The sequence below is a fragment of the Nematolebias whitei genome, chromosome 15, assembly GCF_014905685.2.
Source record: "Nematolebias whitei isolate Nwh7 chromosome 15, NemWhi1, whole genome shotgun sequence".
In the NCBI taxonomy this organism is placed as follows: Eukaryota; Metazoa; Chordata; class Actinopteri; order Cyprinodontiformes; family Rivulidae; genus Nematolebias; species Nematolebias whitei.
In genome coordinates, this window is record NC_056512.1 from 20,289,530 (window position 1) to 20,302,550 (window position 13,021).

At 39.5% G+C, this 13,021-nt stretch overlaps 1 protein-coding gene across 1 annotated transcript in view; it reads right to left on the reverse strand.

Annotated features, from left to right (window-relative positions):
* Positions 1 to 814: 814 nt before the first annotated feature.
* The window catches only part of LOC119422098 (extracellular serine/threonine protein kinase FAM20C-like), a 26,226-nt gene continuing 14,019 nt past the window's right edge, over positions 815 to 13,021 (reverse strand). Inside the window, exons 3-9 of the mRNA XM_037689445.1 lie at positions 7,308 to 7,386; positions 7,136 to 7,228; positions 4,784 to 4,899; positions 4,516 to 4,696; positions 1,322 to 1,431; positions 1,079 to 1,160; positions 815 to 878 (exon numbers count right to left, since the gene is read on the reverse strand). Coding sequence (XP_037545373.1) covers positions 815 to 878; positions 1,079 to 1,160; positions 1,322 to 1,431; positions 4,516 to 4,696; positions 4,784 to 4,899; positions 7,136 to 7,228; positions 7,308 to 7,386 — 725 coding nt within the window. The remainder of the gene's footprint in view (positions 879 to 1,078; positions 1,161 to 1,321; positions 1,432 to 4,515; positions 4,697 to 4,783; positions 4,900 to 7,135; positions 7,229 to 7,307; positions 7,387 to 13,021) is intronic.

Consider the following 13,021-nt stretch of genomic DNA (forward strand, 5'->3'; position numbering starts at 1 on the left):
TAAATATTTAGGTCACCCACATATTTAGTTTACTACCTAAATATTAAATTTCTAAGCTAAACATTTAATTCCTAAACTAAATATTTAATTTGCTAACTAAATATTTAGCTTGGACCTAAATATATATTTTACAAACTAAACATTTAATTTCCAAAATAAACATTTAATTTGTTAACTAAATATTTATCTCAGACCAAAGTATTTAACTTGCTAGTTAAATATTTAACTTGCTAGCTAAATATTTAACTTCCTAGTTAAATTTAAAAAATCAATTTATCTTGCTAGTTAAATATTTACGTCAGAACTAAATATTTAGTTGCAAATTAAATATTTAGTTTAGGAATTAAATATTTAGCTTAGACTAAATACTAACTAAATATTTAGGTATAAATTAATATTTAATTTACACCTAAATATTTAATTTACACCTAAATATTTAGTTTACTAACTAAATATTTAATTTCTAAGCTAAACATTTAATTCCTAAACTAAATATTTATCTTGTAAAATAAATATTTAGTTGAGAACTATGACATTTATAAATGTATGAATAACATGGTGAAAATATGACTTTGAAAAACAACAACTATACTTTTTTTATTAAAAGCTAAATAAACCAAAAATATTGATGTTAATTTTTAACTGTGCAACTTCACAAACGGCACCCCATAGTTGTGAGCTGCAAAAAATGAATGCTTTTTTAAAATCTAAAAATCACATTTTCGTGGCGTGCGAGTATTTCCATTTTGACAGTTTTGGCCCCCACATGAAAAAGTTTGGACACCCCTGGTCTATAGTTCAACGGCTGATAGATTTACCTGCAGCACTGCGTCAGAGGTGCCAGAATGGACGGCTCATCCTGAGAGTGACGACCAAACCTGGAAAATAGCAGCAAACAGCAGATTGAGAGCAACATAAACACAAAGTTATTTTGATCACCGAGTAGCAGGTTAGGTTTAACAACTAAACTGTAGCAGTCCATAAAGGAGCTTACCTGGCCCTTATCCAGTATATACCCAGGCAAGCACCTGGGTTATATGAGGCAGTATTGCTGATAATTTAAATGTAATCTACTCACGCTCGTCCATTGTCTAAATGAAGTAGAAAAGTCTCATTTCCAAATTTCTCAAAAGTCTCATAATGATGACGGTCCATGTTGCCTTTGAATGAAAAACACGAGTATTTCACTCACTTTTCATCAAAGTGCATATTAACAATTAAAACTCTGGCATTGTTTTTACATTACTACGATCAAATATTTACTTCAGGATAAAAGTAGAGGTAAACATTAAGTTCCAAATAAATAACTGAAATAACGAACTCATGAGGAAGTCCAGAACCGCCATGTCTATGAGATCCACCAGCCTGGTGGCGGTGTTGTAAGGAGGCGTCTGTTTCACCGTGTTGCAGTAGGCTGGGTCCTTTTCCCACCTACAGAAAACAGTGACGGGACGTTCAGGTAAAGAAACTATATGGTTCGCATGAATATAATTTATTTTTAACCTCATCTAGGTCCTAAAGAACTCTCTGGAAATAATTTCCTTATTCATATATTCACACAGTCCTGCAGCACATTCTCAGTTCCCAAAAACTTGTGATGTTAAATAGAAGTAAAAGCAGAATGCACTGATTTGAAAATCACATAAATCTTATTTTATTTGCAATACATTTAATTGTTTATGTTATATTGTATGTACTTTTATTTGCAATATATAACAAATGTTTAAACTAAGAATTTGTACCATTCTTAAGAAAGAACAAGGTAATTGTGAATGTAATGGCAGCAAAACATCTTAAAAAGATTTACCACTCATGCTAATTATCATGTTAAAAAAAAAGTTTATTCAAAATTAAGTACTTTGTGTGTATCTGAGGTCAATATGGGACTTTTTTCTCAGTTGTTTTTTTCAGGGGGTTACCAGATCTTGTCAGGGTCCATTGCAACAGAACTTAAAAAACTCGAAAGCTTTGGACAACACAAACTCTTTCTCGAGGCTCTTTGTCATAAATCTAAATTAAAAGCAGGTCATGACAATGACCAGCCACACCACAGTATCAATAACAATGGTCTCAGCTAATTGTTGGTATACTTCAACTTTTAATCGCCAAGTTCAAGGTTTTTTATTGTCATTCGCAACAACGTGGTACATGAGGTGGAACAAAAGTGTGCACTCAGGGTCCCAGTTACACCCAAAAATAGCAAAAATATAAAGCATAAAAAGAAACGGTATACAAGGATCTAAGATATATTGTTTATTTAACAGTATTTTGTTTGCCTAAATGCACAAAAACGGTTTTTATTGTGTGAAATCTTGTATCTTAGTTGTAACATGTGGCATGGAGGCTGCACAGCTGCAGAAAGAAAAGCTTTGCAGAGAGTGGTGAAGGCTGCACAGAAGATGTTGGAGTCAGCCTCCCCACCGTCACAGACATCTACGCCTCCAGATGCAGGAAGATTTCAATTATCATAAATTGCCCTTCAAATTACCAGAGTTCCATAAACAAGTGTTATTATACTGGAAAATGATCTACCTACATAATTACTCACCACACTCTACTATCATATGGAATAACAGATTCATACTATATCACAATAAGTCATTATTTTACAAAGACTGGATGGAGAAGAACATTTGGTCTGTTGTACACTTAATGGACGTTAATGGGTACATGTTAAACTATGAACAATTCTGTGCAAAGTATAAATTCTATCCCCCCAAAGTTGAATTTACCAAATTAATTAAAGCATTACCAAAACCCCACATTTTCCCAATCTATCTATTAATGGAATATCATTTACTGACAAAAAATTCAACTACCACACAACTAGAAGCTGTCTGAATGAAACCTTGTTCCCTGGGAAAATAAATAAAAATAACATACTTTGCAAATTTGACAAAAAAAAATCAATAGAAATGTTAAGAACTCTATATTTAAAACTCCCCATACAACCAAAGGCTAAAGAAACACACTTTAAAAATTTAAATGCAGTTGACCCTCCAAAGAGCTACTAAGAAATTGTTTTAATATTGATGACAATAAATGCTCATTCTGTGAACAGGATATAGAAACAATAGAGCATATCTTCTATGAATGCAACAAAACCAAAATATTCTGGAATCACTTAGAAAGATGGATCACACTGAAAATTACACTTCCTGAATCGATTTCCAGAGACATGGTAACATTTGGAGTATTATTGGAAAACAAAAAAATGGAACTTGGTTGTAATCTGATATTTTGACTGGCAAAATTCTTTATTCAGAAACACAGAGTGCTAAAATCATCCCCAGTCTTTAACATTTTTTTAATCTGAATTCCATCTATTTTTGAAATCTCTGAAATATATTGAAACACATGAAGACCTGTATGAAATGTTAATGGAATTGCCCACCAATGCATGTTAATCCTATTCCTAAAACATAAAACCCCTTGTTGTAGTTTATTTTATTTCTTTTCTCTTTCTTTCTTTCCTTTTTTTCGTATCGAAGTCTGCCTCTGTTATGCCCTTTTTAGAGTTACACTATTGTGAATTGCCATATTTGTTTGTACTTGTTTTTGCTAAAGTTTTCTTAAAAAAAAAAAAAAAACCCTCCAGATGCAGGAAGAGGGCCACCTGCATCATGAAGGACCCCACTCACCCAGCACACACACTTTTTGCCCCGCTCCCCTCAGGAAGGAGGTTGAGGAGCATTAAGCGTAGAACCACTAGACTGAGGAACAGCTTCTACCCTGAGGCTGTTAGACTCATGAGTCTCTAACCAGAAAAATCACTGTGAAAAATCACAGTAATATCACTTGGTTGTTGATATGTGCTGCTGATTATCCATGATGCTGCTGATTATTTCATGTCGCTGTGATCATTGGGCCTCGTCTGCTCACACAGACTCATGTTTGTGCTGCTCTTGTTCTGGCGCATTGTTTTTGTACCATTAGTTTAGTGAATGTAGTATATTCTAGGTTCATGACCCGGATCTTACTAACGTTTTTCTTTACAATTTGTGTTTTTGTTGGATGTAACTGGGACCCTGTGTACACAGTTTCGTTCCACCTCATGTACCACACGTGGCGTGTATGACAAATAAACCTCTCTGACTCTGAACTTACTTGATCGTAGCTTTTTGTTTTACACATTAGTAAAACTATTCAAACAGAACAGCAACACTCAGATACACATTTGGAATTGGGTTGCAATTCTTCTTTAATATCACTAGAGGGCAGTAAAAACTCATAACATGAAAGGTTGGACATCAATACAAGTTCAGTCCTTTTATCATCTTTGTATGCTGACTAATGCCATAGAACCATACTCCACTTCAGTTTCTATATGTTCTCCTACTGGTAAATAATTCACAACATGGATCAGTAGGCAAACCAAGTACTACCACAAAATACCAACAAGAAGATCTGCTGTTGCTTTCCTACCTAAACGAAGACTGCATACACTAAATACATTTTACTATGGTGCTGACTCAGTTGTTCTGAAAGAGGCTGAAATACACAAAGTGTACCCACTGTGCCTTCTTTGTTCGACTGTAAGAGCGTCTCCACGGCGACCTCCAGGACCTGCGGGGAGCTAGCGTGAGGTCAGGCAACATAGTAGCCAGGGAAACCTCCAGCGCATGTGGCCGACCGCAGACTGGGTTCTCTGTTGAACAGTAGTATTCACACTGGCCATAGAAACACACATTTCCAGCTAAAGGGAGTCAGGGAGAGATGACTTTCAGTGAAATCAGGGCTCTTTGTTGTAACTTTATTTGCATATGGGCATCCAAATACATACCAGGGGAAGTAAAGAAGGTTCTAGAGAGCTTTTTGTCAGTGGTAGTATCTCTGATCTCTGTGGTGACATTGATAAGTCGACCAACCACCGGAGGGATCCGGTTGAAGCCCAGTAATCTGAGATGGAGGACGAAAAATTAATTAAAGGTGGATACACTTACAGATGTTCCCAAAGACACTGGAGGAAAATGGTGGTGGAAAAAATAAGTTATCTTTTTAACTTCAATGATGTAATTTCTTTTAATTACATAATTTTCTTTCACGGGAACATTTTCATCTAATTCTCACAGCTATAAACACAGCTGAACTGGTATGGTAACTGCTAAACCTTTCTTTGGTTGTCATGCATCGCCCACCAGGACATTTGGACAGCTTTGTTGGCGAGATGGAAAAATCTGTTGTCCGCCGCTCCAGAACACGACTGTTCTCTTCGTTTTTCACTGGACTGTTCATTGATAGTAATAACTGCTGCCTTCCTGTTGCTCATCGACACAAACTTATAAAGTGTTGGGGGAAAAAAAGATCACAAAACACAAAAGTGATGTTTCTTAAAATCTTTGACCAGCACTTCATTCAATCACAGCAAACCCTCAGAATCCTATCTTTTACCCATTTTTACTTGGATGCTAGTTCAACATTGCTGTTCTCAGCTCCCATTCCTCAAAAGAAGCTAATGATGCAATGAGTTTTCTGTTTTTGTTGATGTCTTGACCATTTTCTGTTCTTTTATACCCAGTAACAATGTCATTTGAACTTTAATGCTACAGTGAGATTAGGGAATCTACAAGACACAAATGTAGCAGTCCTACTTCTGATGAGTGGAATATATTTCCATTATTACCCTCTTGATAAATAGCAAAACTCTATGTATATGAATAAAGAAGCTCAATTCATTACTGTTCTACTACCACGCTAAACAGTTGTTTCAGGTTTAGTACTGATAATGGCACTGTGCCTTATGTACATGTACACGCTGGGGAATCTCCATTCCCACTGACAAAAGCAACAATCAGTGGCCCCTCCAGTGAGATGTCCCTGGCTTGATCAAACCCTACTTTTTACAGTGTACACCACCTTCTTGTGCTCAGTCACCTGCATGCATGGCTTCTTATTTTAGATTCTGGGCTGCTGAGCAGCTCAAATGGTGCAGGAAGGTGAAAGACCTGCTCAAAGGCACAACGAGTAACCCTTTTGCAGTCCTTCTTTCTAGTTGGCCTGATTTTTTGTGTCTGAACTAGCGATACTGTAGTCATTTTGAAGGGCCTTAAGTGGGGCAAATGAGGATGGAGGCAGGTGTGGGCGCCCCAACGTTTCCACCCACATTTTGATGTTGTTGGTTCAGTGTTGAACTGGTGACCTTCCAGTCACAGGTTCGCCTTCTCGAGCCTCTGTGCCACCACTGCCCCTGTAAGTAGGTCCTATAGTAACGGCACCATTTAATAGTTAATTTGTATCCGAATGACTAAGTTTGACTCAGATACATGTACAGTAGTCCCTCGCTACTTCACGGCTCATTTATCACGGAGTCGCTCTAGCACGGTTTTTCAAAATAAGATTGGACATGACACACAACTGGCTGATTGATGGATGAGCCGCACGATCGGCATGACATTTTTATTTCAAATCAATTATTTTAAATGATTTTGCACCGTGTGTGAAGCCCACAAGTGCAGTAGAAAGCTCCCTCCTGCAGCTGATCAGCTGATCTCCTTCTATGTCATGCACACATTTCTCCTGCAGCAGCTTTGTGAAGAGTTAACCCTTTGCTGTCCAGATGCACCGATCGACTTTTGTCTTCCGACTAAAAATTCAAAGTAAATCGCATCGTAAAAATCACCATAATCACAAAATACAAACGTGTTAAAAGTTATTTTAAATTATTTTAGAACTTCTATGTTCAGTTGTTTCAGTGTAATTGATCAAGAAGAGCATTTCTGCTCCATGCTGCAGAGCTGCGTGAAGAGCTAACCCTTCGATGTCCTGCTGCGCTTCTCTTCTCTACAATTTAAATTGAAATACTGTAGTGTTTTTAAATAAACAATCCATGCTGCATGAATTGTTTATTTAAAATGTTACGGTATTTAAATTTAAATTGTTCATTTAAGGAGGGAGTAACAGGTGATGAGTGTGATTACAGCCCGGCACATGTCATGACAAAGTTTACTGAACTTGAACTGAACGTGAACTTTGACTACTGTTGGCAGTTTTTCACTTATCGCGGGTCTTCAAGGTACAAATCCCCCGCAATAAACGAGGGACTACTGTAGTGGATTTTCATGAATGCATCATTGTAGCCAAGTGACCTGTTGAGGATCCCAGGCTGCCTGCTAACAGTGTGTACAATCATTTGTACCTGTCAAGGTGGAAGGCAGCGATCTCTGCATTGTGCCTCTCAAAGTCCGAGAAGTAAAAAAGGTTCACGTCTGTCTCAGCATCTCTGGATTGTCTGTTTAACAAATACACATATAAAACTTAATAACTCTCAAGCGGTGTCAGAGTTTTTCCATCAGGGCGACGTGTCTTACCTCATGGGTTTGAGCAAAGCTTGTCCATAATTTGGGAACGACAGGAGCAGTTTCAGTTGGGTGCCTCCCTTTTTCTGAACTAACAGATACACATCAATTAAATACAGTCAAAAATAAACCCCAGACTCTTTTTTTTTTTGTTCTAGAGTTTTAGGTTTTAGGTATTTGGACAAAAATAAAACAGAGCTGGTCTGTGCAGGTTCAAAAACCATCCAAATCTACACCCTGATTTAAAAGCTCATCACTCTCAATGACAGTTACATAGTTGTTTCACTTGGTCACTAGCGTGGCCCAATATTTTTTTTTGCATATTCCATTGGAGTTTGCAGTCATTTGTTTCTTTACAGCTTTCACAAGTCCCACCACAGCATGTCAGTCAGGTTTAGGTCTGGATTTCAACAGGATAATTGTATCACCTTAATTTCTAATTTCTTTTAAGCCATTTACTGTATTTTTCAGACTATAAGGCACAGTGTTAATGAACGGGTCTGTTTTGAAACTAAAACATTTTGACATTGTCACGTTCAGATTTGGATTCAGAATAAGCCAGACAGAAATACAAAAGAACAGTTTTTATTTATTATTGGCTGTGGGTGAGAAGTCAGGATCAGCTGTGTTGACAGGTCTTCACAGGCAGGTGGAGAGTGAGAGTCACCTGTCAAGTTTGCAGCGATGACGTCACTGGTCCTGGTGCAGAGCAGCTGCAGAGAAAAGCTGCAATAATGTGGTTCAAGGGGCAAATCCAATAGTGGAGTCTGGTTGTTGAAGCAGGGGTCATGAACAGGAGGGCAGAGAGCAGAAACCAGAGCCAAGTTGTGATCTGTGAGACGTAGCCGTGATAATCAGAAACAGGGTCGATACCGTGGTCAGAAAGCAGAGTCCAAAACCAGATGAGGAGTAGGCAAAAACAGAGAATCCATAAGGCAAGTCATGAGGTCAAAAATCCAGAGAACAAGGCATGAACGACAGGTATGAACAGGAACAAGAATGGCTTGATATTAGTGACCATGGGAGGTATAATAATTTGGCAGGGACAGAGAGTGAGCATGGAACTTATATAGGGAGCTGAACAGCATGAAATGAAAGCTGATTGCTGTGCTCAGGCTGAGGGGGCGTGGTGAACGGTTGACTGACAGGAGCTGATGTGAGCAATGATGGGCGACAGGCAGAGCAAAACTGAGGAACAGAAAGATTGTCATGAGGGGCAACAACTTTGGCAGGAGGGACTGAGAGTGAGACAGGAAACGTGAACATGTTATGAAGGGGCAGAGCTGTGTAGAAACATGGCATGAGGAGCAGACGCATGAGTAGATAAGGGGTCAGCAGGGGGCTGCTGACCATTGCAAACATATTTTTGAGCATCACATAAAATAAGTTTGAGGTCAGTAAGCACAACTAGAATTAATACATAGGGCGCACTGGATTATAAGGCTCACTGTTGGTTTTTGAGAAAATTAAAGGATTTTAAGTGCGCCTTATAGTCTGAAAAATATGGTAGTTGTAAATTCAGTGCTGTGTTAGATATCATTGTTCTGTTTTATCATGACCTAGTTTGGTCCAAGCTTCACTTGTCAAACTGATGGCCTCACATTTGATTTTAGATTACTTTGGTAAACAGAAGAGTTCAACGTCGACTCAGTGACTGCGCGGTGTCAAAAAGCAAATCATCAACCATCCACCACCACGCTTGACTGTTGGCATGAGATGTTTGTGTCAATATGCATTGTTAGGTTCTCACCAAACATGGTGTTGTGCATTATGGATAAACATCTCTACTTTGCTCTCATCTGTCCAAAGGACATTGTTCCATAATTCGTGGGGTTCATGCAGATAAAATTGTCATGTTCTTTTTAGAGAGAAGATGCTTGGTCGTGGGAAACCTTTCCAAACAAACTTGTTTAGTCCTTTTCTATTTGCACTGCATGAACTTTAACCTTTAACCTGCTGACTGAGGCCAGTAGAGTCTGAGATGGACCTCTTGAGTTTCTCCCAATTCTCTGAGCAGTGCACAGTCTGACCTTAGGGTGAATTTACTGGGAGGTCCACTAATAGGAAGACCAGCATTTACCCTAAATGTTTTCCACATGTGTCTAATCTTATACACTGTAGAATAATGGACTCCAAATAGTTTGGAATTGACTTCCTAACCCTTCCCAGATTGATGAGCAGCATCAGTTTCTTCTCTGAAGTCACTGCTGATGTTAAAGGAATAAATAAATGATAGAGCAGAAAGAAGGCGGACTTTCTTTGACCCATGATTTGACTTTATAAAGATAAAGGGTACTGAAATGTAGAGTAGGATAAACAAAATGTCTTCCATGTTCACTGTTCCTGCTGTAAAGAGAACCACATGGATGTTGCATAAAGAATATTTCATACTGCTAAGGTGAGAACTGTGTGGACTTCATCCTACAGGCAGTAAAGCACATGTTTCTCCACATGGTGGCCCATTACATAACTGAGCATCCAACTGCTGCAGGACCCTCCATTCTGCTTTTTCCTGAGTAACAAAACTGTTTAGAATATTTTATGAAACTGGTTTTTATTGATTGGAGTTGGTCTGTCCAGAACCGTGGCTGAGGTCACTGAGGTCGTTAAAAAGCTCCGCGGCAGCAGGGCTCTGGGGAAAGACGAAATCCGCCCTGATTTCCTTAAGGCTCTGGATGTTGTGTGGCTGTCTTGACTGACATGCCTTTGTAATGTCGTGTGGGCATTGGGGGCAGTGCCACTGGATTGGCAGACTGGGGTGACGGTTCCCCTCTTCAAAATGGGGGAAAGGAGGGTGTGTTCCAATTACAGGGGCATCAGTCTCCTAAGCTTCCCTGGTAAGGTTTATTTTGGGGTACTGGAGAAGCAAGTCCAATCAGTGGTTGAACCTCAGATCCAGGAGGAACAATGTGGGTTCTGTCCTGGCCTTGGAACACTGGACCAGCTCTTTCCCCTCACTAGGGTCCTCCAGGGGTCACGGGAGTTTCTCCATCCAATCTACATGTGTTTTGTGGACTTGGAAGGCTTTCGACCGTGTTCCTCAGGGTACACTGTGGGTTGTGCTCCGTGAATATGGAATTGAGGGTCTGTTGTTACGGACTGGTCAGTTTGGTTCACATTGCTGGCAGTAAGTCGGACCCCTTCAGGATTAGAGTTGGACTCTGCCAGGGCTGCCCGTTGTCACTGATTCTGTTCATAACTCTTATGGACAGAATTTCAAGGTGCAGCCAGCGGGAGGGAGTCCAGTTAGGCGGCCTCAGGATTCCTTCTCTGCTCTTTGCAGATGATGTGATCCTGTTGGTGTCATTGTGCCATGATCCTCAGCTCTCATTGGAGCAGTTCACAGTTGAGTGTGAAGAGGCTGGGATGAGAATCAGCACCTCCAAATCTGAGGCCATGGTCCTCGGTTGGAAAAAAGTGGATTGCCCTTTCTAGGTTGGGATTGAGGTTCTGCCTCAAGTGGAGGAGTTCAAGTATTTCTGGTTTTATTCACGAGTGAGGGAAGAATGGAGCGTGAGCTTGGCAGACAAACTGGTGCAGCATCTGCAGTAATGTAGACTTTGTGCCGGTCCGTGGTGGTGAAGAGGAACTTGAACTGTAAGGCAAACCCCTCTGTTTACCGGTCGGTCTACTTTCAGGTGGTTCAGGCAAGGGTTCTCCCTCAGCGCCTCCCTAGGGAGGTACTTCGGGCATGTCCTACTGGGAGGAGACCCTGAGGAGACACAAGACACGTTGGAGAGACTACGTCTCTCAGTTGGTCTGGGAATGCTTTGGAGTCTTCCCAGAAGAGCTGGAAGAGGTGTCTGGGTTTCCCTGCTCAAGCTGCTGCCCCCACGACTTGACTCCAGAACAAGCAGAAGATAATGGATGGATGATTTTAACTGATGAATAAAAAGCTTTCTTATAACAAAAAAAAAACTGCTACGTATTATCCGTGCTCACCATTTAAATATTTGTCAACCTTCAACAATCTGACCTGTTTTAGTATAAATAGTAGCCTTGGAAATATTTTCACTACCAGTCCCTCACCTGAGCTCTGTACTTTGACTTTTTCCTTATTTTCTTTTGTTGCATCTTTTAGATGGGTAATATGCATTCTCTAAAGGAATGTGAAGCCTTTAAATTTATGTATGTGTATGCCATGACAGACAGATTAATAAAAGTATTTAATACAAATATTTAGCTGTAATTCACTTTGGCACTCCTGGTTCTGATTAAAACATCATACACTGGAAAGTTAAGTGTTAAACAAGAAGCAGGGGATGACACAGTGGGACATAAAATTCAGCCTGTTGCTGGGATTGATGCTTAATCTGCACGGCGTAATATAAATCTGAATGCATTATTTATGTGTATTGATTGTGTGCTGAGGACAGGAAGGTGCAAATACAAAATGAGTGCGTGGATGTTGACGAAAGAAACAAAACGTGGTTGTGTATTTAAAAAAAAAGGTGGTTATGTTTTTGCACAGATCTCAGCTACAGGCTGAGTTTTATGTGTTTTTCCAATATACGGTACATCTTTGAATGTGTGTGTGTTGTATAAGATTGATTTAGAACAAGTTACATTTATGCAACAACATCAACAAATAAAAAATGTTGGCTGCGACTTTCAGGTGTTGAATTATCAGAAACAGGACATTTTTCTGAGTTTATGATCGCTGTTTAACGATGTTTGATGTCATTGTCTTTGCATTCTCGTTATCTCACCTCCAAGAATTCAATTAACGCTTCACACACACACACGCACTCGCACGCACGCACGCACTCGCACGCACGCACGCACGCACGCACGCACGCACACACACACACACGTTCTTGGCTTTTCAATCATTTTCTCATCATCAGTTTGTAAATGAAACCACTTGTAGGAAGAAAACTGTTGGATCCACCTGGGCTTTAGTGTTCTGTGTACACATGCATTAGTTATTTCATCTGCATTAATTCAGTGAATATTGTGCCTGGCCTCTGGCTTTCTACCAGAACAACTTTCTTTGTTCTTGTTGCATTAAATTTAAAGTAAGAACAATACAATATTTTACTTTATCAGAATTGACAATAAAACCATTTACTAACATTCATGTTTGAGGAACAGCACTATGAGACACTGTCTTCAAAACCTTGATGTTGAAAAAGAGAATAATTTAAGTTTCTGTTCAGTTTTCTGTAAAAGTGTCATGTGAATGCTACTGAAAGACTTTGCTGGAAAATATTGAAAACAACATATTTCAACGTTACAGTTTTTCTGAATAGTTTGATACTTGAGTCTGGTACTTGAGACACAATGACCACATGTACAGTAACTCATGCAGCAACTTCATGCAGCAATTTTAAAATGTATTACCCTACTCTTTACACTGACTCATCACATCGGCAAACACCGTTCACACACTTTTACTATTAGCGATCAGAGCTTCAGCACAAAAAGGCAACAGGTGAGGTCTTCTGTTTTGGAGCAATGGATGCCAGCATTGGAAACAAACAGAGCCTGAGGAGTGAGAGTAAGAGGAGTGAAACGGGGAGGATGAGGATGAGGAAGGCCAAGCACCGTAATCTCTGATGAGATCCGAGCCACTTTGGTTGACCACGTGCTCAGCCATGGTCTAACAATGAGGGAGGCTGGACAAAGAGAACAGCCAAAACGTTGGTTACGTACTGTAACCCCAGATTCTATGAATATAGGCGTAGCCCTTTAAGGCTGTCGCTGATGGGTTTATCCCGTTATGC